We start from the raw sequence: 26,714 nt of genomic DNA, 5'->3' as shown, positions 1-26,714 counted from the left end.
CATTCGTAGTTGAATTATTATGAAGGTTTAGAGGAATAATGACACAACTCTTTATTTTTATACATAAACAACATTTCCAAAGAACACTACAACCAAAGAACTGAATGATATGTACATATTTATATTGTATACATATTGTATAAAAAAATAAAACATGTAAACAGAAATATAAAACATACTCTCTTTAAGGCAGATACTACCTCTTCTATTTCAAACAAGAGAAACCCATCCAATTAATCCAATTAATAAGGTGATTAACCAATGGTTTAAATATGAACGAGAGTTATCGTAACACTAACCATGCCGTCTGTTTACTAATAAAGCCCCGCCCTTCAACAGAAAGAGCCAATCGGCTTGCTGCTAACCTTACAAGTAGTGGAGGGTCAACATGCAAGATGGAAAAGTTCTCCAAAAAAGTGGAGATCTGCGCAATCGCAGTGGCCAGAACAAGTCTAAACTAAACTAAACTAAAGTAAATGATATTTTCTGTGCATTATTGAGTCTCTACAAACTCTACAAACAATTCTCAAGGTTTATCACATTTTGTTGCTGCTTTAAAATATATGTGTCTATAATGTCGATAAAGACTCTGGTTTAGGGTAGAGGTCTGATCTTCATACTGATGAACTTCAGACTGTAGTTGTAGCCCTTCCAGTGATACCAGACGTTTCCAATAGCAAAAGCATGGCCTTCCTCTCCCCACAGGTAAACACCGTTGGGGTTGGCGTGGTGGCATGCGCCGTACCAGAACCCGCCGAGGTAGGTCTTAGCACAGTTGCTATCTGCATTAGCATCCTGGTCCTTATCGAAGGTGGAGAACTTCTGCCCATTGCTTAACTCCAGAGAATCACCTAGAATTACACAAAATACAGAATATGTTGCAGCTGGTTTGCACTTTTTGAGATTTTTAAGATAACATTTGTGAGATACAGGGAATTGGTACTTCCATATATAAGGACCATTCCACCAAATGGGAGCCACTTGCTTCTTGTAACTCTTCCAAATCTAACTTTTTTACGAGGTTTCTAAGCCAAATATGTGTAAAAAAAAACTATTTTTAGACATTTAAAAAGCATGTTTAAAAGCAAGTCCACTAATTCCTTTAATTTTCTCTCAAGAAAGTCTTCATTTATTATACAGAAATGTTTGACTGCATTATCAAATAATTGATATTTATGACCAAAAATCACTCCTGTGCTGGAACTCAGTATCGTTTAGTATGCAAATTAGGTTTCTTTTACTTAGAATTACACCAGGTCTCACTGCAAGAGTCTCCAAAACATCGCCATAATTTATTTAGATATAAAACTAAAAATAAATCAGTTCTCTCTCCTCTTTCTTACTATAGATTATCCTTGGATTAAAGGAGTTTTGATGGAATATTCAGTTTCTTCATGAGTATTAATTTACAGAACAGCAGCTTTATTATTCTACAGCTAGATTTAATTAAATCCTTTCTGTGCTTTAATAAGTTGTGTGTGGGAAATCATCTCTTTCCCACACCTTAATAAGGCGTGGCCATGCATTATTTATTTCTTTTTTTACATGATGTCACCTTAGGTGCTCCGTAGTATGAAGTTCACCTAGGCTCAACTTTTCATTGAATCGCATCCCCCGGACTGCGTCTTTGCTTCTCATTGAAAATGAATGGGATACTTCGCTAACGGATCAGTGTGAACGCAGTGCTAGTTTAAACTAGTCTTTACAGTCGTAATCAGTATGATCTTCTTCCTTACCTGCTCCTCCATTGGTGAAACCACTAACGTGGAGTTTGTAGCCGTCAGCTCCTGATTCCACAGAGAAATACGAGTAACGAGCGTAAACTTTAACCCCCTCGAAGTCCTGCAGGTCCACCTTCAGCTCGTACTTTCTCTTGTTAGTGAGCTGATAGAGATTCTCCAGTCCTGAGAAGGTTCAGTTTTAAAAATTAAAAAAGTAATACTCATTTCTTACATAAACATCTCATACAACAGTCAGTCACCCCTAGTAGTGATACGAGGAACAGTATTGGATCAGTGATATGTGCAGAACATCCTGTAACAGGGTCTAAACTACAGCATCTCTTCAATTGTTTTAAACAGTTTTACTACAGTTAACTTTAATTTTTTCCTCTAATATATCATCATTATATTCACACAGGTAAAGCTTCATTACATTCCAGCTATCGACTACTTAATACATTATTTATACGCATTGGCGTAGGAACTTGGGGAATATTAGAAAAAGGTGGATACTTTTATTTTGAAATCGCACCTAAATCTGCACCTCCGCCATGAAAAGCACCCCCTCTGAGGAGCGCATTTTTTAATTAATGTTTTCTAAAGCAATTATCTCCACTTTTATCAAGAACACGATGCTAACGCTCTGCTGAGAGAGGGTGCTTTTCATGGCGGGGGTACACTACTATGATTTAGGCACTACTATGGTGCTGAATTCAGCACCCTCTCTCATGAGAATTGACATGCCAATACATAATAATAATAAAAAAAAAACATAATAATAATCAAATCTGCTGTTATATTATTTTAAATATTAGGTGATAACTGATATATATATTTTTTAAATATGTATATAATTCAGATTTTAAAGTGTAAAGTGGAGTAACATGTTTAGGTTGTAAAGTCACCTTTAGTTGGATTTAAGTAATAATAAACAGAATACAAAAAATATATTTAGTTTTTTTTGTGATCAACTGTAATTCTGCAAATATTAACCATGTTCATCCAGAGATATTAACCTAAAACAATGTCGTACATTTTACAAATACTTCACTTTTACCTTTTGTGAGAAATATCCGGAGAAATCTAGAGGGGCCACACTATATCAGTCATTCCAAACAGACGATCTATCCTTCTATTTTTCAGCAATAATAAATTAATATTTGTTAATTTAAACCCCGACATTTACTCTGACCTCTGTTTTTATAAAGGTTAATAAATAGCATCACGTTAAATTCATACCCAGCCAGTATTCTCCATTCTTATTCCCAAAGCCTTTCTTGTACTGATCCCACGGCCTGTAGAAGTTCACACTGCCGTCCATCCTCCTCTGAATCACCTGATTTATAAAACAGTATTTATTTATTAAATCAGAGACCTTTTTAAGTAGCTTCTCTTTGAATTGTATTTTCTCAGTCACTTGGAATTCAGGCTTTCAGTTAACAGCTGTGCTGAACTCATCAAGAGTTAATTACTTGAATTTCTTGTCTCTTAATGTAAAGTTTGAGAGCATCAGTTAAAGTAAAGTAGTGAAGAGGTAGAGTTACAGGTATACAGTGAATAGTGAATATTTCAGTAATGTTCTAATCCAGATTATGAGAAGCAATAAATGAAGGTCAGTCAATCTGAAAAAAGAATATCAAAAACTTTGAAAGTATCCTCAAGTGCAGTCACTGCAAAGACGATCAAAAATGTTATAATGATGGAACTGGCACTAATTAGAGTTAACAGCTCCACAGATAAGAGTATTATGTATTTCTGTGCTGCAGTTAATGTAATATAGGGACACTGTAAAACACACCGTCCACTTGGCGTCCTCTGGTGGTCCTCCCTCACAACCCATGTCACAGTACACCTGTACAGGTGTGTCTCCTGTAGGGTAGATGGTATAAACCCCGCTCAGAGTTTGGCCGTTAGCGTAGATATCAGAGCAGTCTGCTGGAAACAACTCCTGAGAAACTGGTGCAGAACCAGCCAGCAGGGGGAGCAGTAGAGCCAGAAACACTCTGCTCTGCAGGAAGAAGAAGAAAGAAGTTCAACAAACATCCATAAAACTACGTATTCTGGTTTAAAGGGTCAATAGAAAAGAATGTAGTTTAGTAGTTGTGAGGTGGTTATTATGGTACTGCTAATTGGTTTCATTGGGATTGTTGATATTATGTTGCTTGGTAGTTTCTTTAGTATTCTAGGTGGTTGATATGGTGTCAGTAAGTGGCTGCTAGTTGGGTGCTATGGTGTTGCTATATAAGGTGGCTGGTATGGCATTGATACGGTATCACAGTTGGTTGGGTGGTATGATGTTGTTAAATAGTTACTAATGTATCTCAGGTGGTTGGTACGATGTCACTAAGCTTTTGCTTAGTGGTCGCTATAGGGATGCTATGGTGTTGTTGAGTGGTTGCAATGGGACTGCTAAGTAGTTGCAGTTACACCTTAAAAAGTTACACCTTAAAAATGCACAAAACATTGTAATAAATATATACAAAAGTCCCACACTGAATTTTAAATAACGCCGTAAAGAGTCAGTACATGTAGTACATGGTTTAAGAGTAAGAAGTTCTTTATGACTTACTGTCATTTTGATTGTCAGACACTGTTTAAAACCTTAATCCTGATTCTTCATGTAAGATCTGAACCTAGACAGAAAGCAAGTTAAACATTAATTTAATGTAAATGTAATAAAAAAATAAGGTTTACTTACTTTAGAATTCTAATATATGACTGGAGCTAAAAAAAAACATAAAAATAATAACTTTAACTATATTCATCATTGTGAAGATGTCAGATGTTATATACAGTTATAATGCTTTACAATAAGGGTACATCAAATAACAGTTCTTGTCTCAACTAATTATTAGTTGACACTAGTTAAGACATTATTAAAAATGTACTAAATAGTAATGCTTAAAAATGTTGTAAATAATAATGTTTCTTAATAATAAGAATCACAATTCTAGTTACAGTAGTACTGCTAATTAATATACCCATATTGTGAAATGTGTTACCTTGTAATTCATACTTGTCTATATTCTATCCATGAAACCCTAAAAAATAACACCATTTAAAAAAAATTGAAAATAGTAAAGGTCCTCAAAAAGTCATTTTACCTAACAAACATCTCTCGGATTAAATAACTGATATAATGTAGGTCTAAATCAGGGTACCTTTAAGTTTTTTTATGGAATATATATTTACTCAGAAAAAGTATATTTAAGACAAGAAAATTTAACAATTGGGACCTATCTGTAAGTCCTCTGAAATTATTTTAAACAACTAGTTAAGAGATGCTGTCGTAAGTACTATTGAGTAACGTACCCTTATTGTAATGTGTTATTTTCTATGTTCCATCCACAGGACCCCACAAAATAACACACAACCTTCAAAACCATTCTAAAAACAGAAAACGTCCCCAAAATGTTAGTTTAGCTAACAAACAGATCCCAAAGGTAATAACTACCTAAATTTGAGACAAGAAAACAAACAAATGGGGACCTACCCAGAAGTCCTCTGAAATTCAGTAAAGTGATCCAATTTTGTAATGATGAATAATATTTTAACTAGTGTCATTTAACAATTAGTTAAGAGAGTCTGTCATAAGTACTATTACGTAATGTACCCATATAGTAAAGTGTTATTGTCTATGTTCCATCCACGGGTCCCCACAAAATAACACACAACCTTTAAAATCATTCTGAAAACAGAAAATGTCCTCAAAAAAAAGTCATTTTTCCTAACAGACATCTCCCAAAGGTAACAACTACCTACATTTGAGAAAACATAAAAATGGGGTCCTACCTGTAAGTCCTCTGAAACGCAGTCAAGTGTTGGTCCTGTCCCTGCTTTTAAACCCTGTTGGACCCCACAATCCCCCCTGACCAGAATGTGTGTGTGTGGGGTGTGGAGCATTAACATTCCTTAAGGGAATTCCCATAAATGCCTCGGCTGGCTTTCCCAACACTGCTATCTGTGGAATTTCCCAGATGCTTGGACTGGATTTGATCATTTACCAGAAACTGACTTGGTACCAGTTTGTTTCCAAACAATTGCGTAATATATGCTCAGGTATTACAACATCGCTATAGCAAACAGATACATAATGACATCATCAGAGGAAAGAACTCTAAAAAGTTTTAACAAAAAATTCAAAATATAATAATAAAATAATTTTACCACATTTTTATATTGTTATATTCTGCCAAACCCAACGCCAAAAAAGTACCAATTATGTTTTTTTTTGGATATATCACTATTTTAGAGCTGTTGTCCATCAGAATAGAGCATGAAAAAAAACCCTGGAAAGACAGAAGTACTAGAGCCATTGAGGCAAAGTAACAGATACGTTTTAGTAATTTACATGTTTTAATCATGTTTTTATTTTACTGTTTAGGGATGATTTAGGAAATAAAAAGGTCAATATGCAGTATTGAACAGGCCCTCAATGCAATGGAAAAAAAACTATTTAATAGTTGAATATTAGAGTCTTTTTTACTGTGCATTAAAGATATCCATATGACCTATGTGTCTATAATGAGTAAAAGTAAAGGATGAAACTTCTCACCAACACTGGAATTTCATTTTAACAGTAAATTTTATTGAATGTATTTACATTACAAATAAAGGTACAGTTCATACAAAAAATAAACAAGAAAACTGCAATATGCAACTGAAAACACAAATCTAACAAAATATATATACATATATATTTATACAGCTCTGGAAAAAATTAAGAGAGCACTTCAGTTTCTGAATCAGTTTCTCTGAGTTTGCTATTTATAGGTTTATGTTTGAGTAAAATGAACATTGTTGTTTTATTCTATAAACTACAGACAACATTTCTCCCAAATTACAAATAAAAATATTCTCATTTAGAGCATTTATTTACAGAAAATGAGAAATGACTGAAAGAACAAAAAAGATGCAGAGCTTTCAGACCTCAAATAATGCAAAGAAAAGTTCATATTCATAAAGTTTTAAAGGTTCAGAAATCAACATTTGGTGGAATAATCACAGTTTTCATGTTTCTTGGCATCATGTTCTCCTCCACCAGTCTTACACACTGCTTTTGGATAACTTTATGCTGCTTTACTCCTGGTGTAAAAATTCAAGCAGTTCAGTTTGGTGGTTTGATGGTTTGTGATCATCCATCTTCCTCTTCATTATATTCCAGAGGTTTTCAATTTGGTAAAATCAAAGAAACTCATCATTTTTAAGTGCTCTCTTATTTTTTCCCAGAGTTGTATATAACATGAATCTGTGTTGTAATTGTGGTGCCCTGAATGAAATTACTAGGCTGCTAACAGGATAAATTATTAAACTTTTTATTGCTCTTCTCAGGAATACACCGCAACACTATTATCACAGGTTCTCACACACAGGTCTGATCTTCATACTGATGAACTTCAGACCATAGTCATAGTCTTTCCATTGATTCCACACATTTCCAATGGCAAAAAGGGTGGGGTCCTTTCCCCAAAGGTATATTCCATTGGGGTTTGCATGGTGGCAAGTGCCGTACCAGAACGCACCGAGATGTAATTTAGCACAGTTACCACTCCAGGTGTCCTGGTCCTTATCAAAGGTGGAGAACTTCATTCCAGAGTGTCCTTGCAGAGCATCACCTACAGAGACGAGGGTTCATCATTATAGTCCCACTTTTCATCTACAAATACAACAGCATTGGAACATCATTGATTCTTCAATCTTTCTTCTCCAATCAAAAGCTTTAAAACAAGTTTTTTATTTATTTATTTTTATTTAGCTCAGCTAAATAACATGGAGCTAACCCATGCAGAGACTTATACTCTAAAAAAGTTTTAAATAGTTAATAACTGTATTGTAAAAACAACTAGGAGCCAGTGGAGTAAAGCCAGAGTTACAGTAATGTGTTTTCTCAGAGAAGTACGTGTTAAAATCCTCGCTTCAGCATTTTGCACAAACTGTAACTTAGCAACCAACAAGGGACCAGCACCAAAGTACAGTGAGTTACAATAATCAAGCCTGGTGATAATAAAAGCTTTAGGGAGGTTGTTCACAAATATTTAGAAATACAGTGTATATCATACGGAACAATCAGTAATAAATTAGGAAGAGAAATATAATTTTAAAACACTGTAGGTAATAGAGTTTTGCCCATCTCTAGTTTTACCCAGCTATGGTTAGCAACCTTACCGAATTTCAGTGATTTCAGTGATTACCTGTTCAGCTGAAATATAGCCATCTCACCCGTTTACATAGCTGCAGCACACTTTTTCAGTGCTGTTGTGTTCTATACTTGGCAACATGGGGTGTGGAAATGGGACTGGGGAATGGCTGGTTGGTAGGCAGATTCAGACTCTGACGTACCTAAAGTCACTGTAGAGTTACTATAGAAAATATAACACATAATGGTCCTTAAATAGGCAGAGAACATATTTTTCACTGTCCCTTACCTGCTCCTCCATTGATGAAGCCACTAACATGGAGTTTGTATCCATTGACTTCGGATTCCACGGAGAAGGTTGTGTACCTGGCATAAGCCTTTCCTCCCGCAAAGTCCTGCAAGTCCACCTTCAGCTCATATTTTCTCTTGAGGGTGAGCTGATAGAGGTTCTCCAGTCCTGGAGGTGCACAACGTTAAACTGTTATAATATTTATGAATGAATAACGCAGTTTTAAAGTTGGTTAACATAAGAAACTATAGAAAATGGTTAACAATAGAAAATATAGTAATTATAACTAGGGTTAGGGTCAGTAACATTCATGTTGGCCCTCATACCAGCCTGAAAATGCTTTCTCTTTAGATACTCATCATCAAAATTGCCAAAAATGTCAAAAACTACAGGTGGACCTGTAGATCCTGCTCTACACTGCTGCAATCTGGTGGAGACGTTTCTGGGAAACCCTTGCTGTGTGTGGGTGAGCATTATCCTGCTGAAAAATGCTGCTGCCTTCAGTTGGAATTTCTGCCGTGAGGGGCAGCAACACATGTGTCTGCAGGATGTTCTGCACAGATCACTGAGATCACTGTTAGTGTTCCTCCTATCACTACTAGGAATGACTGACTGTTGCTGTATGAGATTATCATCAGATCATCAATCACACCAGCAGTTTACAGTGTGAACTCTTCAGTCCACACCAGCAGTTTACAGTGTGAACTCTTCAGTCCAGGTCAAAGTCCGGACTGAAGCGCTGAAACCACAAGTCCGCTATACTTGAATCTGGCTGTTTTTGGATATCAAACACAACTGGATTCATTGCTAAAGATGATACAGTTCCAGTCTTGATTATGACAGCTAGAAACAACCATTCTGCTCCTCTCAAAGTCTATAAAAAAGGTACACTTCCCAAAAGTGGCCTATGAGAGAATTTTAATAGGCCAGCAGGAGGAGCACTTTTACACCATCTTGTGGTAGGACCCAGTTCAGTAGCAATTTGATATTTATATCTGGGTGTGCTTTTTTTCATCAATGAGTGCGTAGTTTTTACTTTTTTTAAAAACAAAAAACTTAAATACAGTAATTGCGGCAAGACAGAAAAACACCGAAAATTCTCACCCAGCCAGTATTCTCCATATTTGTTGCCAAAGCCTTTCTTGTACTGCTCCCACGGCCTGTAGAAATTCACACTGCCATCCATTCTTCTCTGGAACACCTAATTGACAAAAGATAGTGTTCATTTTCTCAGCGAAATGCAGGCTTTTCTACTGTAAAATAGGTCTGCATGTAGTTTAGCTTCACTTGACTTTCTGAAATAAGCAAGACCATTCCTTAAAATCTCCTTATTAATGATGTTATGAAATATGTTAATTACATCTTGTGACACATTGTGAACGTGAAAGCATGCTTTTCACTACTTCACTAATATCATTATTACACAATCATGATGTTAACTTAAGTAAAAAACGATCCCAGTAATACAGTTAACATACCGTCCACTTCCCATCCTGTGGTAGGCTTCCTTCACTGCCCATGTCACAGTACACCTGTACAGGTGTGTCACCTGTAGGGTAGATGGTGTACACCCCGCTCACTTTTTGTTCATTAGCGTAGATGTCTGAGCAGTCTGTTGGAAGAGGATCCTGAGAAACTGGGTTACTCCCAGCTAGCAGGGGGAGCAGTAGAGCCAGAAACACTCTGTCCTGAAGAATAAACAATGAAAATAAATAAAAAGAACAGAACAATAAAACTACACATATTCACAGGTACGGCATATAATAAAACATATTATAAAACAACTGTTTACAACCATATAAAATATACAGTGTAATACTGTCTTTACTCTCCAAAGATGACGTTCTGCTAGATTTTTATATATTTAGCATAGCTGTGAGGATTTGATTGCAATTCTGCAATGACAAGAGCCTTAGCAAGGTCATAGTGGATGCTAGATGAAAACATTCCATCATAATCCCATATTAGTTATGACATAGTTATTACCTGTTATTAGGATGTTACTCACATAACGTTCCCAGCTAGATGAATTCTAACGTTATGAAAAATGATAAAACTAACATTCATACCAGAATGTTAAAAAAAACATTAAATAAAAAAATTCTAAGCCAGCAACCTTAACATATTGAACGTTCTAATAAAAGTTATTTGTAAGCAGAGAAAGTGCAGAACATCTTGCAGATACGTGTTGCTGCCTCTCATGTGTTGCTGCCTCCAGATTGCAGCCCTTTCCCTTATAAACTCTATTTTTTTCACTCTCATCTTAAAAAAAAACGTTATAATAACTTACTTTCATTTTTGCTTTCAACAGCTTCAACAGCAGATTGGCCTTTTTTTGCGCTGGACCTAGACAGAAATCAAGTTAAACATTTTAGATTAATTTTAACATTAATTTAACAAAAAGTCAACGTGTTGGACTGGTTATATAAAATCTCTTTCTGTTTCTGAGTATTCTTCATGGTGTTGTAGGTTGCTGTAAAACAATCTATATGTGTCTAAAAGTAAATCAGGCTGACCGCAAGTAAGTCTTTTTAAGCCTTGGATTTTCATTCCACCTTAAATGATGCTGCAGCATTGGCAAAATATATAAAAAAAACCTTATTATTAAACTTATTATAAAAACATTCTAAGAAAATCCACAAAACTTGACAGATTGAATACTCTCAGAGCGTTAATTGTAAAGTTTAGAAAATATTCCACTAACCAAATAAATTGTTAGGGAACCAGTATTGATTGCAAAGTGCAACCCTGGCTTAAGGTTTCATATGTAATCTATAATCTAGTCAATAATCACAGATATATTCAGTATCGGACAGAATAACAGAAACGGCTCGATTTAAGATAATTTAAAGCAAGTCTTTACACACAACTATACTAATTTTAAATTTCCGTTACACCTTAAATGAAGCTGCCTAATAAAAAGCTGACTTCAGCTTTGTACAGTAAGTGTTGTACTTATATACCATATGTTTAAACACATTTGAAAACATAAAAGAAAACACAACGTTATGAGAATGTTAAAATGAAATATTAACACATAGACACAAGTGACGTTGCAGCGACATTACCAAAAAGTTTAGAAAAATATGTTAAATTTAATTGTAATATTCTGAAAACGTTCTACTAACCTAAAAATTGTTATCAGGGACCCAGCATTGATTCAGTCAGACTGAAAATTGTGGCAAAAATTGCATAGTGTAACCCTGGCTTACGGTTTTATACATAATCTATCATTTAATCTAAAATTGCAAATATATTCAGTATCAGACAAAAAAACGTGACATACCTGTAAAAAAGTAGTTCTCTAACCTGGTCTGCAGTGCACATGCTTTTATACCCTGTTTAAAACCCATTTAATCAATGCACATGTGTGTGTACACGTGTGTGTTTGTGACTTTAAGGAATTTCCTGTATCTGTAAACGTGATGGTTGGCCTTTGACTGCAATAAAAACACAATAAAACTGAAGTGAGACAGAAAACATCACACTTTTATCATGTTTACACTGTGAGATATACTGTAGCTATACACTACAGCCTGTGTCCTAATACTTATGAACACCCTTTCTAATGAATGTATTTAACCATAAGCTTTCATGCACTACTATTCTAATTTAAAAGCTCAGTCCAGAATTATACCAGTTGTTAATGATCTAAAGGTAGCTGGGAGACCAGTCACAAAGAAAACCATTGGCAACACACCTAACCGTAATGCAGGGGTCGGCAATAGGTGTTCCACAGGCCGCAAGCATGAAACATCTGGCCCGTGAGGATGTTTGAACTAATAATACTAATAATAAATGGCAATGAAAATAATACTTCATAAAATGCTTCTCTGGTGAGCTTTTGTTTACATACCTCCCCTGTCTCTCTCTCTGTTGCTCAGCATGACTTTAGTTTAGTTTTCGCTTGTTCTCATTTTTCCACCCGTTCTCAGGCTCCCTATCTCCATATAAGGGCGTTTTTTTTCCCGGTCGTGTCACAATTTACTAGCCGGGGCAGTGGTAGTGTATTGGAGCGTGACCCTGACGACACGAGTTTAATCTCGCGTGAGGAGCTGTGTGTTTATTTATTTATTTTTTTAGTAATTTCTTCTTGGGTTTACCTGCTTTGAGATCAACTGTTCTGCAATTGGGTTCAACACTCTGGGCTGGAGAGCAATCAATCTGTAGAACTCCATCCCATTACAGATTTTTTTTTGTGGCCACCAGGTAATGGCTTGGAAAATATCTGGCTTCTGGCCAAGCTTATTTGCCAATCTCTGCAATAAAACGAATTGACATCCTGCAATTAATTTGCTGACTAAACCTCATGTACAGACCATCTGAAGCTCTTTGAGAAATACTGGATTTTACCCCAAAAACACCATCCTCACTATCGAACATGGAGGTGGAAACATTCTGCTATAGGATTGTTTCTATGCTAAAGATACAGAACGACTTCACCAGCTTGAGAAGCTGATGATTGAGGTCCTTATAATGTGTAATCTTAAACAAAAACCTCCTGGTTTCAGTCAGCACACTGAAGAAGATACAATGTGGATTGGTCTTTCAGCATGACAATGACCCACACCATACAGGCAAGGCAGCAAATGAGCTTAATTTCATAGAAAAATCTGTGGAAGGATCTCAAACTTTAACTTTCCAAGCAACATCCTCGAAATGTTCAAGAATTGGAGGTTTTCTATAAAGAGGAGTAACGCCAAAATCCCCCCTGAAATATGCACAAATCTGCTGACCAACTACAAGAAATATCTAAGAAATATTTGAATACCAACAAGGGTTAATCCAACATGTACAATAAGTCACGTTTTGCTTGAGGAAGTAAACATTGTTGATCTGGTTATTGAACTGTTGTAATTGTTAGATAACACCAGACACATTCAGATACTGATAAGAGTAGATAGACTCTGTGTGAGTTTGTGTCACATTTTATGTCATTTTATATTTTAGCAGTTTAAAGTCCAAAAGATATAGTTATATAATATTGGCAATAGGGAAAAAGAGATGTGTAAATAGATATACAGCTCTGGTAAAAAAAAAATAATAAGAGAGCACTTAAAAATGATGAGTTTCTTAGTTTTTCCCAAACTGAAAAACTAGAATATAATCAAGAACTGCTTGATTTTTTGCACCAGGAGTAAAGCAGCATAAAGTTACCCAAAAGCAGTGTGTAAGACTGGTGGAGGAGGAGAGCATGATGCCAAGATGCATGAAAAAAAACTGTGATTAAAACCCAACCAGGGTTATTCCACCAAATATTGATTTCTAAATCTTTATGAATATGAACTTGTTTTCTTTGCATTATTTGAGGTCTGAAAGCTCTGCATCTTTTTTGTTATTTCAGACATTTCTCATTTTCTGTAAATAAATGCAAATTATTTGGAATTTAGGAGAAATTTTGTCTGTTTTACATAGAATAAAACAATGTTCTTTTTACTCAAACATAAACCTATATGATTTTTTTTTTTATTTTTTCATGATTCTTTATTTTTTAAGAGCTGTATACAGTGTCTTGAAAAAGTACAGATTTCTTTTGTTTTTAATTTTTCTTTAACATCAGACAAAGATAACCCTAGTATATATAAAAAGGATTTTGAAATTATTTCGGGCAGACCGAAATTACTCCTAAAGGGCATGAACATCTCATCCAGGAGATCCCAAAAGATCCCAGAAAAACATTTGAAGAACTGCAGATCTGACTCGCCTCAGTTAAGATCAGTGTTAATGATACTGAATTATCTGAAAAAAATCTATGATAAAAAAGAAAAAAATGTAAAAAGTCTGTAGGGGGAAAATACATTTCACAGCACTGTAAATATTATTATAATATCACATTTAATTTTATATAGTATAATGTTGGATCCACACATGTTAGACATATATATTAAATGTATTTATAGACGTTTATTGAATCCACAACAATTATACAAAAAGTCTGTGTATATATATATATATATATATATATATATATATATATATATATATATATATATATATATATAAAATATGTAATAGTTAAAAAAAATCACATCCATAAGCATACATATGTTTTTTTGGGGGGGCTAGGCATATGTCTGACATATACTTAAAATAACGTATTTCTTATATATAGGCATAAATATTTTATGGGTCAGACATATATGTTAATATTTGAAACCTATAACTTTTCAAATATAGTTTGCACATATATGTTTTAATTTATATGGCCAAATATAATAATCTCATATATATGTGCATATATGGTTTTACTTTATATGGACATACATGTTTTACTTTACATGGCCATATATAATAATTTCATATATATGTAAAAATATGTTTTTACTTTATATGGTCATATATTGCCTATGTAACAGTCTCATATATATATATATATATATATATATATATATATATATATATATATATATATATATATATATATATATATATATATATATTTTTTTTTTTTTTTTTTACTTTAATTGGCCATATATTACATATATAATAATCTACTATATATGTTTCCTACATTTACATTAGGGAAGTAAATATATCAGCCTTCTCACTCATACGATAGAGTGTAAAACAGTATTTTATTCTAAATATTTAGGTGGAGTATTCGGGGGTTATTTAGCCTTGAGGTTGATTGGTCTGATCTTCATGGTAACGGATTTCAGCGAGTAGTAAAATCCCTTCCACTGATTCCAGATGACGCCGTACCCGTACCGGCTGTGAGCGCCCCACATATATACGCCGTTAATGTTGGCGTGGTGACAGTTATTATACCAGAACGCTCCAAAATACAGCAGAGCACAATTCTCAGAGCTGCTGTCCTGATCCTTATCAAACGTGGAGAACTTCTGTCCATCATGATTAACCAGAGCATCTCCTGCAGGAACCAGAACAACAACAAGGTTACTCACTCATTTACTCAATCATATATACCATACATTATATATCTGATCAAATATACTATACATTATATATCTCATCAAATATACCATTTAATATATACCTCATCAAATATACCATATAATATATATATATCGGATCAAATATACTATATAATATATATCTGATCATATATACCAAATAATATATACTTCATCAAATATACCATATAATATATATATATATATATATATATCATCAAATATAACATATAAAATATATAATAAAATATACTATAAAATATCTATTTAATTAAATATACCATATAATATTCATTTAATCAAATATAAAACATAATATATAATAAAATATACTATATAATATCTATTTAATTAAATATACCAAATAATATTCATTTAATCAAATATACAATATAATACATATCTAATCAACTATACCATATATAATAAAATATACTATGTAATAAATAGTTCTACTATTAGTATAAAATTACTGCTTGTAATTTCCTTTTAACATTGTTCTGTATATTCAGTTCTTAAATTAGATTCTTTTACTCCAATTGTATTCATTTTATCCTGTTAAAAAAGCCTTTTTCTAGCTTTAACAGCACTTTCATTCTAATAATTTTTAAATAAATTTCCTTCCTTTAAATATATTGTTTTTATAATGTTGGAATCATGTTTTATTCATGCTTTATTGTTAATCTCTTACATGTCCGTTTGACTCTCTTTGTATTTTCTAATTTGTGAAGCACTTTTGGTGCATATGAAAGATTCTATATAAATAAATTTGCCCTGTCTTCCTTTCAGTAGTTTTACTAATAGTACTTATTTTTACAATGTTTAATACTACTGTTATGACTATTACTACTATTACTATTATTCCCACCCCATTTTTATTTGTATTTAGTGGAGTAAATAATAAAAATAAAAATAAACACACAAAGATATGAACTAGAAGGGTCGTGTAGTTTAACAGATATATTTTTGTCTATATTAATGATTTTAGTGTGTATAACCGGCTGACCTGCTCCTCCATCAGCGTAGCCGCTAACGTGGAGTCGGTACCCGTCGGACTCCGGGTCGATGGAGAAGGACGAGTATTTGGCGTGAACGACTCCACCCTGAAAATCCTCCAGATCCACCCTCAGCTCGTACTTCTTCTTCTGGGTCATCTGATAGATCGTCTCCAGACCTGCATCCATCAACACAACATCCTCCATCAGTTTAATAAAAAAAAAACACTAAATAATAAATAATGATCTGAAAAACACAACATTTTAAAATGTAGACTTTTTGATTTTCTGACAATAAAAAAATTAAAATACCTTTTTATTAAAAAATACACAAAACTTTTGCATTTTAAAATGAACAATTTAAAAAAATACAGGATTTTTGAGGTTTTTCAGAAAATACTTATTAATAAAAATGTAGTTTTATCTGTTCTTAATCCCCTAAGCCCTTAAAATGACCCCAAACTAGTGCATGAAGTCTAAACTCACCCAGCCAGTGCTCTCCATCCTTACTCCCAAAGCCGTTTCTATACTGAATCCACGGCCTGTAGAAGTTAGTAACTCCATCCATCCTTCTCTGGATCACCTGCAGCCGTGAACATGCAGTTTATCTCAGCAATCTTCATTTTTCATTTCATTTTTATCAGTGTTTTAAGGTATTTTAGGGTATTTTTGCTATTCTTCTGCTATTTTTAAGATTTTCTTTTGTATTTTATGACATTTGAATGTATTTCTATAGTGTTCTATAGTTCAGAAAGTGTTTTTAGGCTTTTTGGTTTTTAGGATATTTGTTGGTATTTCAAGGTATTTAGAAGTGTGCCTATGCTAATTTGAAGGTATTTTTTATGAGGGTTTATTTTAGTAATGTTAATTTTTCTGGTATTGTTATGTTTTGTGTATTTTTATGACACTTGAGGGTATTTTTAAAGTGTTCTATATTTTGAAGGCATTTTTAGGCTATTTTGGAATGTTTTTGATATTTGTTGGTATTTTAAGGTATTTTAAAGTGTACCTATGCTACTTTTAAAGTAATTTTTATGAAAATGTATTGCAGCAATATTAATTTTGTAAAGGCATTTTAATAGCGTTTTAAGGTATTTTTAGGGTAATTTTTGGTATTATTATGTTATTTCTAATGGCTTTTCTGTATTTTTATGACAGTCTGAATGTATTTTTATAGTGTTGTATAATTGTGAAGGTATTTTAGCCTGTTTTTTGAGCGTTTATAGTATTTGTTGGTATTTTAAGTTATTTTAAAGTGTGTCTATGCAATTTTATACCTATTTCTACCTATTTTAAGATAATCCTTTATCAGTCCCACCGCAGGAAAAGCAGCACAGAGAATAGAACAGAAGTGATAGGAAATTCCACTTAGAAAGTATTATAAAAAAGAGGAAAAATAAGAGGTGAGCATAAGCAGCTGTAACAGGCCACCACTTGAACCTGTGGCTGAAGTAATTATCAAGATATTTTTATGCTATTTCTACGGAATTTTCTGTGTTTTTGGCATGATATTTTTATTTAATTTTGTGTTTTTGTATTGTACTTGTGTGGAATTGTAAGCTTATTCTTAAGTATTGTTTTGTTTTGTGTTATTTTTATTTTTTTATGTTTTTTATGTTATTTCATGTTGGGTCTTTTGGGTATTTTTATGCTATTTGTAAGGAATTTATAAGATATTTTTACTGTATTATTAGGTATTTTTAGGAAATGTATATGGAATTAAATTAGAATTTTGAGCTATTTTGTTTTTTGTTAATGATAATTGAAAGGTATTTTTATTTTAAGGTATTTAAATGCTATTTTATGGTATTTCCTGAGGGTTTGAGGGTGTGTTCGTGGTATTTATGTGGTATTTTATGCTGTTTGAAAAGTATAAGTTTAAAATTCGTACTGTCCAACGCCCGTCTTGGGAGGAATATCCGCTACAGCCCATGTCGCAGTACACCTGCACAGGTGATTCTCCTGTAGGGTAGATGCTGTACAGCCCACTGAGGGTCTGTCCCTGATTATAGATATCAGAGCAATCCACAGGAAGCTGCCCCTGAGTAACAGAGACACTGCCCACCAGCAGGGGGAGCACTACACCCACAAACACCACAGCCTGAAAAAAAAGAGTTAAAAGTTAAAATACAGCATTTTACAGGAAAAAATACCCGCTGTTTGACTGCAGTCGGGGAATAAAGGGAAGAGAAACAGGTACATTAAAAGTCATTAGTATTTTTAGAGATCTATAGGCAGCTTGATTTAGGGCATCAATGTGTCTTTGCTATCATAACCACAGGAAAAGTACACCATGTGTACATGTGATTTAGCTATTTATAGGTTTATGTTTTAGTAAAACAAACATTGTTGTTTTATTCTATAAACTACAGACAACATTTCTCCCAAATTCCAAATAAAAATATTCTCATTTAGAGCATTTATTTACAGAAAATGAGAAATGACTGAAATAACAAAAAAGATGCAGAGCTTTCAGACCTCAAATAATGCAAAGAAAACAAGTTCATATTCATAAAGTTTTAAGAGTTCAGAAATAATCAATATTTGGTGGAATAATCCTGGTTGGTTTTTAATCACAGTTTTTTTCATGCATCTTGGCATCATGTTCTCCTCCACCAGTCTTACACACTGCTTTTGGATAACTTTATGCTGCTTTACTCCTGGTGTAAAAATTCAAGCAGTTCAGTTTGGTGGTTTGATGGTTTGTGATCATCCATCTTCCTCTTGATTATATTCCAGAGGTTTTCAATTTGATAAAATCAAAGAAACTCTTAATTTTAAATGGTCTCAATTTTTTTTTTCCAGAGCTGTATGGATATAAATACATATATTTAAAAAGTGCTGTTTAAAAGCTTTACCAAAACTGAAAACTATCAGAGATTAAGATGATAAAGAGAACTTACTGTCATTTTCAACAATTGACTGAGTCGATTTCAGGACCTAAAATGTAACCTACGATAAAAACACAAATTACGATTAAAAAAACACATTCTTTAGAAAAAGACAAAAATTAATCAGAATAAAAAATGTCATTTTACTCAACACTACAGACACATTTAGAAAGCAGTTCCCAAAACCAACAAACCTGGTCATATCTGGGTTACGTTGTTCACACTATACTGACTATATTGCCAAAAATATTCGTTTATCACTATCATACCATCAGTATAGTGTATAATGTTAGATATATTTTATATATAAAATAGTAAAAAATATATCTCACCGTTTGTTGCAGTTTTTCTCGTCAGTCTATTCCTCCAAACACAATAAGCTTTATAAACTCTCTAAATGACCCCCTGCCTGCTGTTTATTCTGACCTTTATCTCATTCTGGAAATTCCTGAACACTCAGGACCAAAGATCAAAGGTGGATTCATCAGCATTTCAACATATTTAACAAATTCAGTGCTTTTTTTTCATTATTTTAAAATGTTCTTTATTTTAGATTAATACTAAACTCACCCAAACTATGAAGAAAAACATATGAAATCATTTATTAAACAAACAAATGTTAAAAAAAAAACAGAATATGTTTTAAATTTTGCATTCTTCAAATCATTTTCTCAGTCAGTTTTATGAGGTAGAGTCACCTGGAATTCAGGCTTTCAGTTAACAGCTGTGCTGAACTCGTCAAGAGTTAATTACTTGAATTTCAGTTGCAAAGTAGTGAAGAGGTAGAGTTACAGGTATACAGTGAATAGCTCTACAGCTCTGTAAAAACAAGAAACCACCTAAAAACTATGAGTTTCTTTAATTTTACCAAATTAAAAACCTCTGGAATATAATCAAGAGAAAGATGGATTTTGTGACACCAGGAGTAAAGCAGCATAAAGTTATCCAAAAGCAGTGTGTAAGACTGGTGGAGGAGGAGAACATGATGATAAGATGCATAAAAAAAAAACTGTGATTAAAAACCAACCAGGGTTATTCCACCAAATATTGATTATTTATGAACTCTTAAAACTTTATGAATATGAACTTGTTTTCTTTGCATTATTTGAGGTCTGAAAGTTCTGCATCTTTTTTATTATTTCAGTCATTTCTCATTTTCTGTAAATAAATGCTCTAAATGAGAATATTTTTATTTGTGATTTGGGAGAAATGTTGTCTGTAGTTTATAGAATAAAACAACAATGTTCATTTTACTCAAACATAAACCTATAAATAGCAAAATCAGAGAAACTGATTCAGAAACTGAAGTGCTCTCTTTATTTTTTACAGAGCTGTATATATACTGAATAATATTAACTCCACTGTGAGATTTAGCACACTGTACTTTGTCCTCCTGGGTGTCTGTTTTTGGCAGAAACTGGTGCAGTTGTGAAAATGTCCTTAGTTTTGTTTATTTCAGGAACTGACGTCGCTCACAGACACTGATAAAGTGATTCAGTTTTGTTTACTGGATGTAATGTTTATTCTTATGTGAGTCATTTATTTTTAAATGAGTTTGTATTGTCCTTTAACTGGGATTACTTCAGCTGACACATAATGCACCTACCAAAAGTATTGGGACAACTAGCTGTCTCCTCTAAAAGCAAGGGTATTAATACTGGGATGACTTAAAGGAGAACTCTGGTGTAAAATGTACTTTTATTGTAGTAAAACATGATAAAAAGTTCTTATCTTTGATGAATAGCACACCTCCGTTCTCCCACAGCGTTCAGAGATCCAGAAATTTCAACAGTTTATCCAACAAACACCCTTCAGACTGGGAGATACGGGACATAATTTACCCTGATAAATCACTTTTTACATCGTTATCCAGCTCAAAGTAGCTCCACACCTCCTTACTAGAATCTGGAGAGTCCTGACATTTAAAACAAGGCATTAATAACTTAAAAAGTACAGAAGAAGCTCATTAAAAAACACTGTTTTTATTGCAGGTACACTATGGGATGTAAACCGTGGTTTTTAATAAGCTTTTTTGTGCACTTTTAAAGTTAATAATGCCTCGTTTTAAAAGGTTCAGAATAATATATCAAAGCCCGAATTTTCATTATTAGTGCCAAGACGAATGATTGTAAACTTCCTGCCAAAATTGTAGTTCTGACACTAACTGTTTTATTAACATGTATAGAACGGTACAGTATATAAAAGCATGCAATGTGAAAAAATTGCAGAATGTCACTGAAAATAACATTCGTAAAACAAAAAGACAGTCATAAAAAATGTATACAGCTGTGGAAAAAGTTAATATACCACTTGAATAATGACAAAATGATCAGTTTCTCTGATTTTACTATTGATAGGTTTAGGTTTGAGTTAAATGAACTTTGTTGTTCTATATCTCTACTGAAAACAATACTAAAGTTTTAAGAGTTCAGAAATCAATATTTGGTGGAATAACCCTGCTTTTATTCACATTTTTTTTCATGCATCTTGTCATCATGTTCTCCTCCACCAGTCTTACACACTGCTTTTGGATAACTTTATGCTGCTTTACTCCTGGTGCAGAAATTCAAGCAGTTCAGTTTGGTTTGATGGTTCAGCTCTACAGTGAATAGCCCTACAGCTCTGGAAAAAAATAAGTGAGCACCTAAAAATTATGAGTTTCTTTGATTTTATCAAATTGAAAACCTCTGGAATATAATCAAGAGGAAGATGGATGATCACAAACCATCAAACCACCAAACTGAACTGCTTGAATTTTTGCTCCAGGAGTAAAGCAGCATAAAGTTATCCAAAAGCAGTGTGTAAGACTGGTGGAGGAGAACATGATGCCAAGATAAAGATAGAATATATAGAATATAGAATAAAACAACAATGTTCATTTTACTCAAACATAAACCTATAAATAGCAAAATCAGAGAAACTGATTCAGAAACTGAAATACAGGAACCCCGTTACCAGAAGTTTTCACACACAGGTCTGATCTTCATACTGATGAACTTTAGACAGTTAATGCCTTTCCATTGATACCACACATTTCCAATGGCATTAATAGTGGGGTCTTGTCCCCACAGGTATATTCCATTGGGGTTTGCATGGTGGCATGCGGCGTACCAGAACCCACCGAGATGGGATTTAGCACAGTTACCACTCCAGGTGTCCTGGTCCTTATCAAAGGTGGAGAACATCTGCCCATCATGCATCTGCAGAGCATCTCCTGTAGAAACTAGGGTTATAGATAGCGATTACAGACACTTTCCATCTACAAATCAAACAGCATTGGAACATCATTGATTCTTCAGTCTTTATTCTCAAATCAAAAGCTTTAAAACTGATTGTCAACACCTGGCAAATATTTAGCATGCTAGACATCTGATTCAGTCGGCGAATGTGAGTCAGGAGCAGCAGCTGCATACAGCCAATGAGATCACAGAGAGATAGAGAGAAATCCACGGGTCCAAAACGCACCAGAGCTGTTTATGGAGAGTCTGAGCACCCTACCACTCCCCCTGTTATATCATGAAAGGACTCTAGAGGGAGCCTGTGAGTGAGTCCTCTATGAATGGAGTAAATAGAGGTAAAAGCTAAAAACTTTAAATTAAAAATAATTATGATTTACTTGTTCTGAGTTTTTCTTTAATTTTACAAAAGTAGATAATGTATTTTACTAAGAAAACTAAGAAAGTGTAAAGAAGAAAACAGGTTTTACCCTGTAAAGCACAAGCATTACTGCTACTGTGAGCTGATTGGTACAGGTAGATGCAGGTATAGTATGTTTAAAAGGTTTACCACTGGAGTTTAAAATGATAGAAATGATGTCTGCAGTGCTGAAACATTTAATATAGTTCTGTGCTGAGAACATAAGTACATATTTCATTATAAAGCTGATCAGACGTTTATAAACTCTGATTTTACTCAGTTGCTTCATATGAACTCGTTCATGTTGGACTCAATTTCGTATTCTCCTTTATAGAGATTCTCTGGCATGACATCACTAGTTCATGTGTGCTCATTTCTGGTGTGTTCTTGTGATAAATGTGTTTATGGAGAGCTGTGAGGTGAGTCGGTGATTTCCCGCAGTGAGAAATCAAGTAACTTGTGACCCTCAAAAAGACTCAAAAAGTTGCGTAGTGTAACGATACAAAAAGTCATGTAGCGTGAACCACACGAAAAGTTGTGTTGTGTGAACGACTCAAAAAGTCGTGCAGTGAGAATTACTCAACAAGTCATGTAGTGTGAACGACTTCAAAAGTTGTGTAGCGTGAATGACTCAAAAAGTCATGTAGCGTAAACAACTCAAAAAGTCGTGTAGCGTGAACTACTCGAAAAGTTGTGTAGTGTGAACGACTCAAAAAGTCGTGTAGCGTGAATGTGGCATTATGAAGCTGTCTAATGCTTTTTTTATACTTTTGAGCTTGTGAAAATTGAGGGACTGGGATAAAAGTGTCTAAAATTCTACAAAAGTTAAAGCAGTTTTTAGAGAAAACCTTTGAATTTAAGTTGAACCACTGTTCAATATCTTATGGAAGAGATACACAAAAGCATTCAAATTTAAATAATAAAAGAATAAAAGAATAAAAAATAAGAGAGCACTTAAACACGATGAGTTTCTTTGGTTTTATCAAATTAAAAACCTCTGGAATATAATCAAGAGGAAGATGGATGATCACAAACCATCAAACCACCAAACTGAACTGCTTGAATTTTTACACCAGGAGTAAAGCAGCATAAAGTTATCCAAAAGCAGTGTGTAAGACTGGTGGAGGAGGAGAACATGATGCAGAGATGCATGAAAAAAAACTGTGATTAAAAACCACCAGGGTTATTCCACCAAATATTGATTATTTCTGAACTCTTAAAACTTTATGAATATGAACTTGTTTTCTTTGCATTATTTGAGGTCTGAAAGTTCTGCATCTTTTTTTGTTATTTCAGTCATTTCTCATTTTCTGTAAATAAATGCTCTAAATGAGAATATTTTTATTTGTAATTTGGGAGAAATGTTGTCTGTAGTTTATAGAATAAAACAACAATGTTCATTTTACTCAAACATAAACCTATAAATAGCAAAATCAGAGAAACTGATTCAGAAACTGAAGTGATCGCTTCATTTTTTACAGAGCTGTATATTCTACAAAGGTGTATTCCCTCCCTCCATTTATATCATAAATATTTACATCCACAGAGACAGAAATGCATCTATCTATCTATAATAAATAAAGGAGACAACATAGAGGTTTAATCCCAGATTACACTGCCTCTTTAAAATCTCCATTCATAATACAAAACATGCCTAATGCTTACTCTCTGTCTGAAAAACATCCCGAACATTTTAACTTTTTTATTTTTTATGATAACGTCAACTCACTAAGTCAACAGTAAAACTTTCTGCAAAAAAGAGGTCTCACCATGTCAATGCAGCCTTTTCTTCTGAAAAAACAAATACAATACAAATTAAACAAAATCTTAAAAAATGTTAGATTTTTTTCATTTCATATTTTGATTTCTAAAAGAACCTCAATTAACAAATCTGTCTTTAACTTCCTGCTGTGTAATTTGTTGTTAAAGCACAAGAAAATACACTCACCCAGGCAGGTAGAGAGAATATTTCAGCACTTCTACGCCCAAATGCAACGAAGTTATGCTCCCATACCTCCTTTTATATGTTTCAAACCATCATTTTTTCTGTGTTTTGGGAAACAGCCAGTAGATTCAGTAGAGTTAACTCTTTCAGACCTGAATTATCTCCAATCATAGAAAAAAAATGAAGAATGCTGTTTTCTGTCTGTAGTCCACAGAAAAGAAGTATCTCGAAAACAGCAACTTTACAGGAGAGAGAAAAAACCTTCTAAACTTTCAATTGAGGTCAATGTAAAATGAGTTTATTTTAGGTAATTTTGAAGAGTTTCTATTGGTCCGTTCATCAATAAATTTTGGCGCAGTGTAAGAGACAGTTTGACTGTTTATATTATGTAGTAAACTAAAAAATGACATAAATTGAGTTACTTGTTTTTCATTGGATAGCAACAATATAAGCAAATAAATCCAATTAACTAAAACATTTAATAGCCTGTGTTTTTTATATTTCATTTTGATCTGTAAACAGTAAAAAATAAAACATTTTCAGTAAAAATAGCTGTTACTTTGCTTTAATTGCTCAACTACTACTGTTCTTCCAGTGGATGGAACCAAGTTTTTGTTTGATTGGTTTATAAACTTGTTAATTGGCTGGTTTATGATCTCTATTCTAATGGACAACAAACAGCTCTCAAATAGTGTTAGTGTTACAGTATGTGCAACAAAACATTTCATAAAAAAACAAAGAAAATACATGAAGTCTATTGTAATGGATGCAGGGTCTGAAAGGGTTAAAAAAGGTAAAAAGATATGGATTATTGCTCTAATTAAGAATATGACTGGGAATTTCCAAAAGAATTCCCTTGAGAGGTCTAGATTTCTAATTTCTCACACACTCTGTTCAGATTTAAAACTTATACTTGTATTAATTTTATAGTGTGGATGTAGTCTTTTAGTGCAAAAATGGTGAAAATCTGAATGGTGTCATATTCTGTTTCTATAACCAACACTGAGAAACAGTAGTCTAGGTAATATAGGCCTTTACTGTCAACCCTGATTAACTTGTTTTATTTAACTAATAATCAGCTAATCAAAACAGTTCTATTAAAATGAAGACATTTTTATTAACTTTTATTAGCTCATATCCTTTAAGTACATTAATGAAGCTTGTCAAAATGCTGCTAGGCTAAGAAATCAGTCTTAAGAAACTTATGAAGCATTTATGAAGCATGAAGCATTATGAAGCAAGTTTTAAGAGTCAATTGAATCCTTCTATTATGTGAAGTTCATTACATAAGCTGATCAGGGGGTTCATTGTTGTCCCCAGATGGAAACAAGTAAATGTTGTCACGACTGGCTCTAGGCCACATGTGTCAAACACAAGGCCCGCGGGCCAAATGTGGCCCGCCACGTCTTTTTATGTGGCCCGCGAGAGCTTGTAAAATCTTAGTGTCTATAATAAATAAGTCAGAAGCGTTCTTTGACCAAAAAATACATTTCCCACAATGCTTGTCGATTGTATTACCCGCAAAGTTACGGCTTACTGCCACTACACGGCAGTGTAGTCATTGATGTGGAAACCCTGCCGGAGGGAAGGCGTAACTTCGCGGGTGGAATTGAGACATGTTTATCCCATAATATCCAGAAAAAGAAAAGTTGATGCAGACGGACGGCTGTGCTTCAAGGCGAAAGACCGGTATGCATTTTGTGTTACTGACCAAAATAAACGCTTTTTAGAAGAGATATAAATTATGTGTAAATATTTATAAGACAATAGCTGATAAAATCTGTTTTAATGAGGTTAATAAACATCACTGTGACAGCGCTAGTCGCAGTTTCACCTCAGCAAAGGACGAGGAGGTGAATCACTTATCTAACCAGCCTTTACTGATTTCTTCAACAGTCTAACCTTGCAGCCGTGGTGTGTCCACTAAACTCCGTAGTTATAAACATCCTGAGGTTAGCAGCGCTAACTGACCTGTTTATAATGTAATCCGAGCAGTGACTCCGTGACGCTGCTCTAAACGGCTGCTGTTAGCTGCTTGGGCTGAAATATGAACTGTAGAGAGCTGTATTATCCGGTTAGTGGGGTTATTTTATTTCATACACAGAAGAACTTAAAATCCTGTAGCCCGTGGCTGGGCTGTAGCTCTGACTCAGTAAAGACTGTGGGCTTGTGCTGCTGCAGCTCCCA

General features: G+C 33.8%; 3 protein-coding genes and 1 long non-coding RNA gene across 5 annotated transcripts in view; all 4 read right to left on the bottom strand.

Annotated features, from left to right (window-relative positions):
* LOC107196808 (microfibril-associated glycoprotein 4) overlaps positions 1–26,714 on the bottom strand; it is a 46,330-nt gene that overhangs the window by 11,751 nt on the left and 7,865 nt on the right. The window lies entirely within an intron of this gene.
* On the bottom strand, positions 27–5,647 carry LOC103021366 (microfibril-associated glycoprotein 4). The gene is made up of 6 exons (XM_022674456.2): positions 5,514–5,647; positions 4,291–4,354; positions 3,520–3,729; positions 2,961–3,057; positions 1,737–1,904; positions 27–851 (listed from the first exon to the last, which is right to left on the bottom strand). The coding sequence occupies exons 2-6, from the start codon at positions 4,294–4,296 to the stop codon at positions 595–597; spliced, it is 738 nt and encodes a 245-aa protein (XP_022530177.2). The 5' UTR covers positions 4,297–4,354; positions 5,514–5,647; the 3' UTR covers positions 27–594.
* Positions 6,836–19,375, bottom strand: LOC103026484 (microfibril-associated glycoprotein 4-like). 2 transcript variants are annotated; one of them, XM_049469443.1, is made up of 7 exons: positions 19,279–19,375; positions 18,959–19,007; positions 18,001–18,156; positions 9,625–9,678; positions 9,251–9,347; positions 8,147–8,314; positions 6,836–7,336 (listed from the first exon to the last, which is right to left on the bottom strand). In XM_049469443.1, the coding sequence occupies exons 2-7, from the start codon at positions 18,962–18,964 to the stop codon at positions 7,074–7,076; spliced, it is 744 nt and encodes a 247-aa protein (XP_049325400.1). In that variant the 5' UTR covers positions 18,965–19,007; positions 19,279–19,375; the 3' UTR covers positions 6,836–7,073. The 2 variants fall into 2 exon arrangements, with proteins under 2 accessions (XP_049325400.1, XP_049325399.1); XM_049469442.1 differs by lacking the exons at positions 6,836–7,336; positions 8,147–8,314; positions 9,251–9,347; positions 9,625–9,678 and adding exons at positions 14,703–15,017; positions 16,067–16,234; positions 16,542–16,638 and having other exon boundaries at positions 17,947–18,156; positions 19,279–19,347.
* Positions 9,686–13,535, bottom strand: LOC125785587 (uncharacterized). Its single transcript, XR_007427939.1, has 3 exons — positions 11,433–13,535; positions 10,437–10,492; positions 9,686–9,834 (listed from the first exon to the last, which is right to left on the bottom strand). It is a non-coding gene; the product is annotated as an uncharacterized LOC125785587 (long non-coding RNA).

The sequence above is a fragment of the Astyanax mexicanus genome, chromosome 21 (genome assembly GCF_023375975.1).
Source record: "Astyanax mexicanus isolate ESR-SI-001 chromosome 21, AstMex3_surface, whole genome shotgun sequence".
In the NCBI taxonomy this organism is placed as follows: domain Eukaryota; kingdom Metazoa; phylum Chordata; class Actinopteri; order Characiformes; family Acestrorhamphidae; genus Astyanax; species Astyanax mexicanus.
The sequence above is the reverse complement of the archived record's forward strand: the minus strand, read 5'-3'. Positions and strand labels throughout refer to the sequence as shown.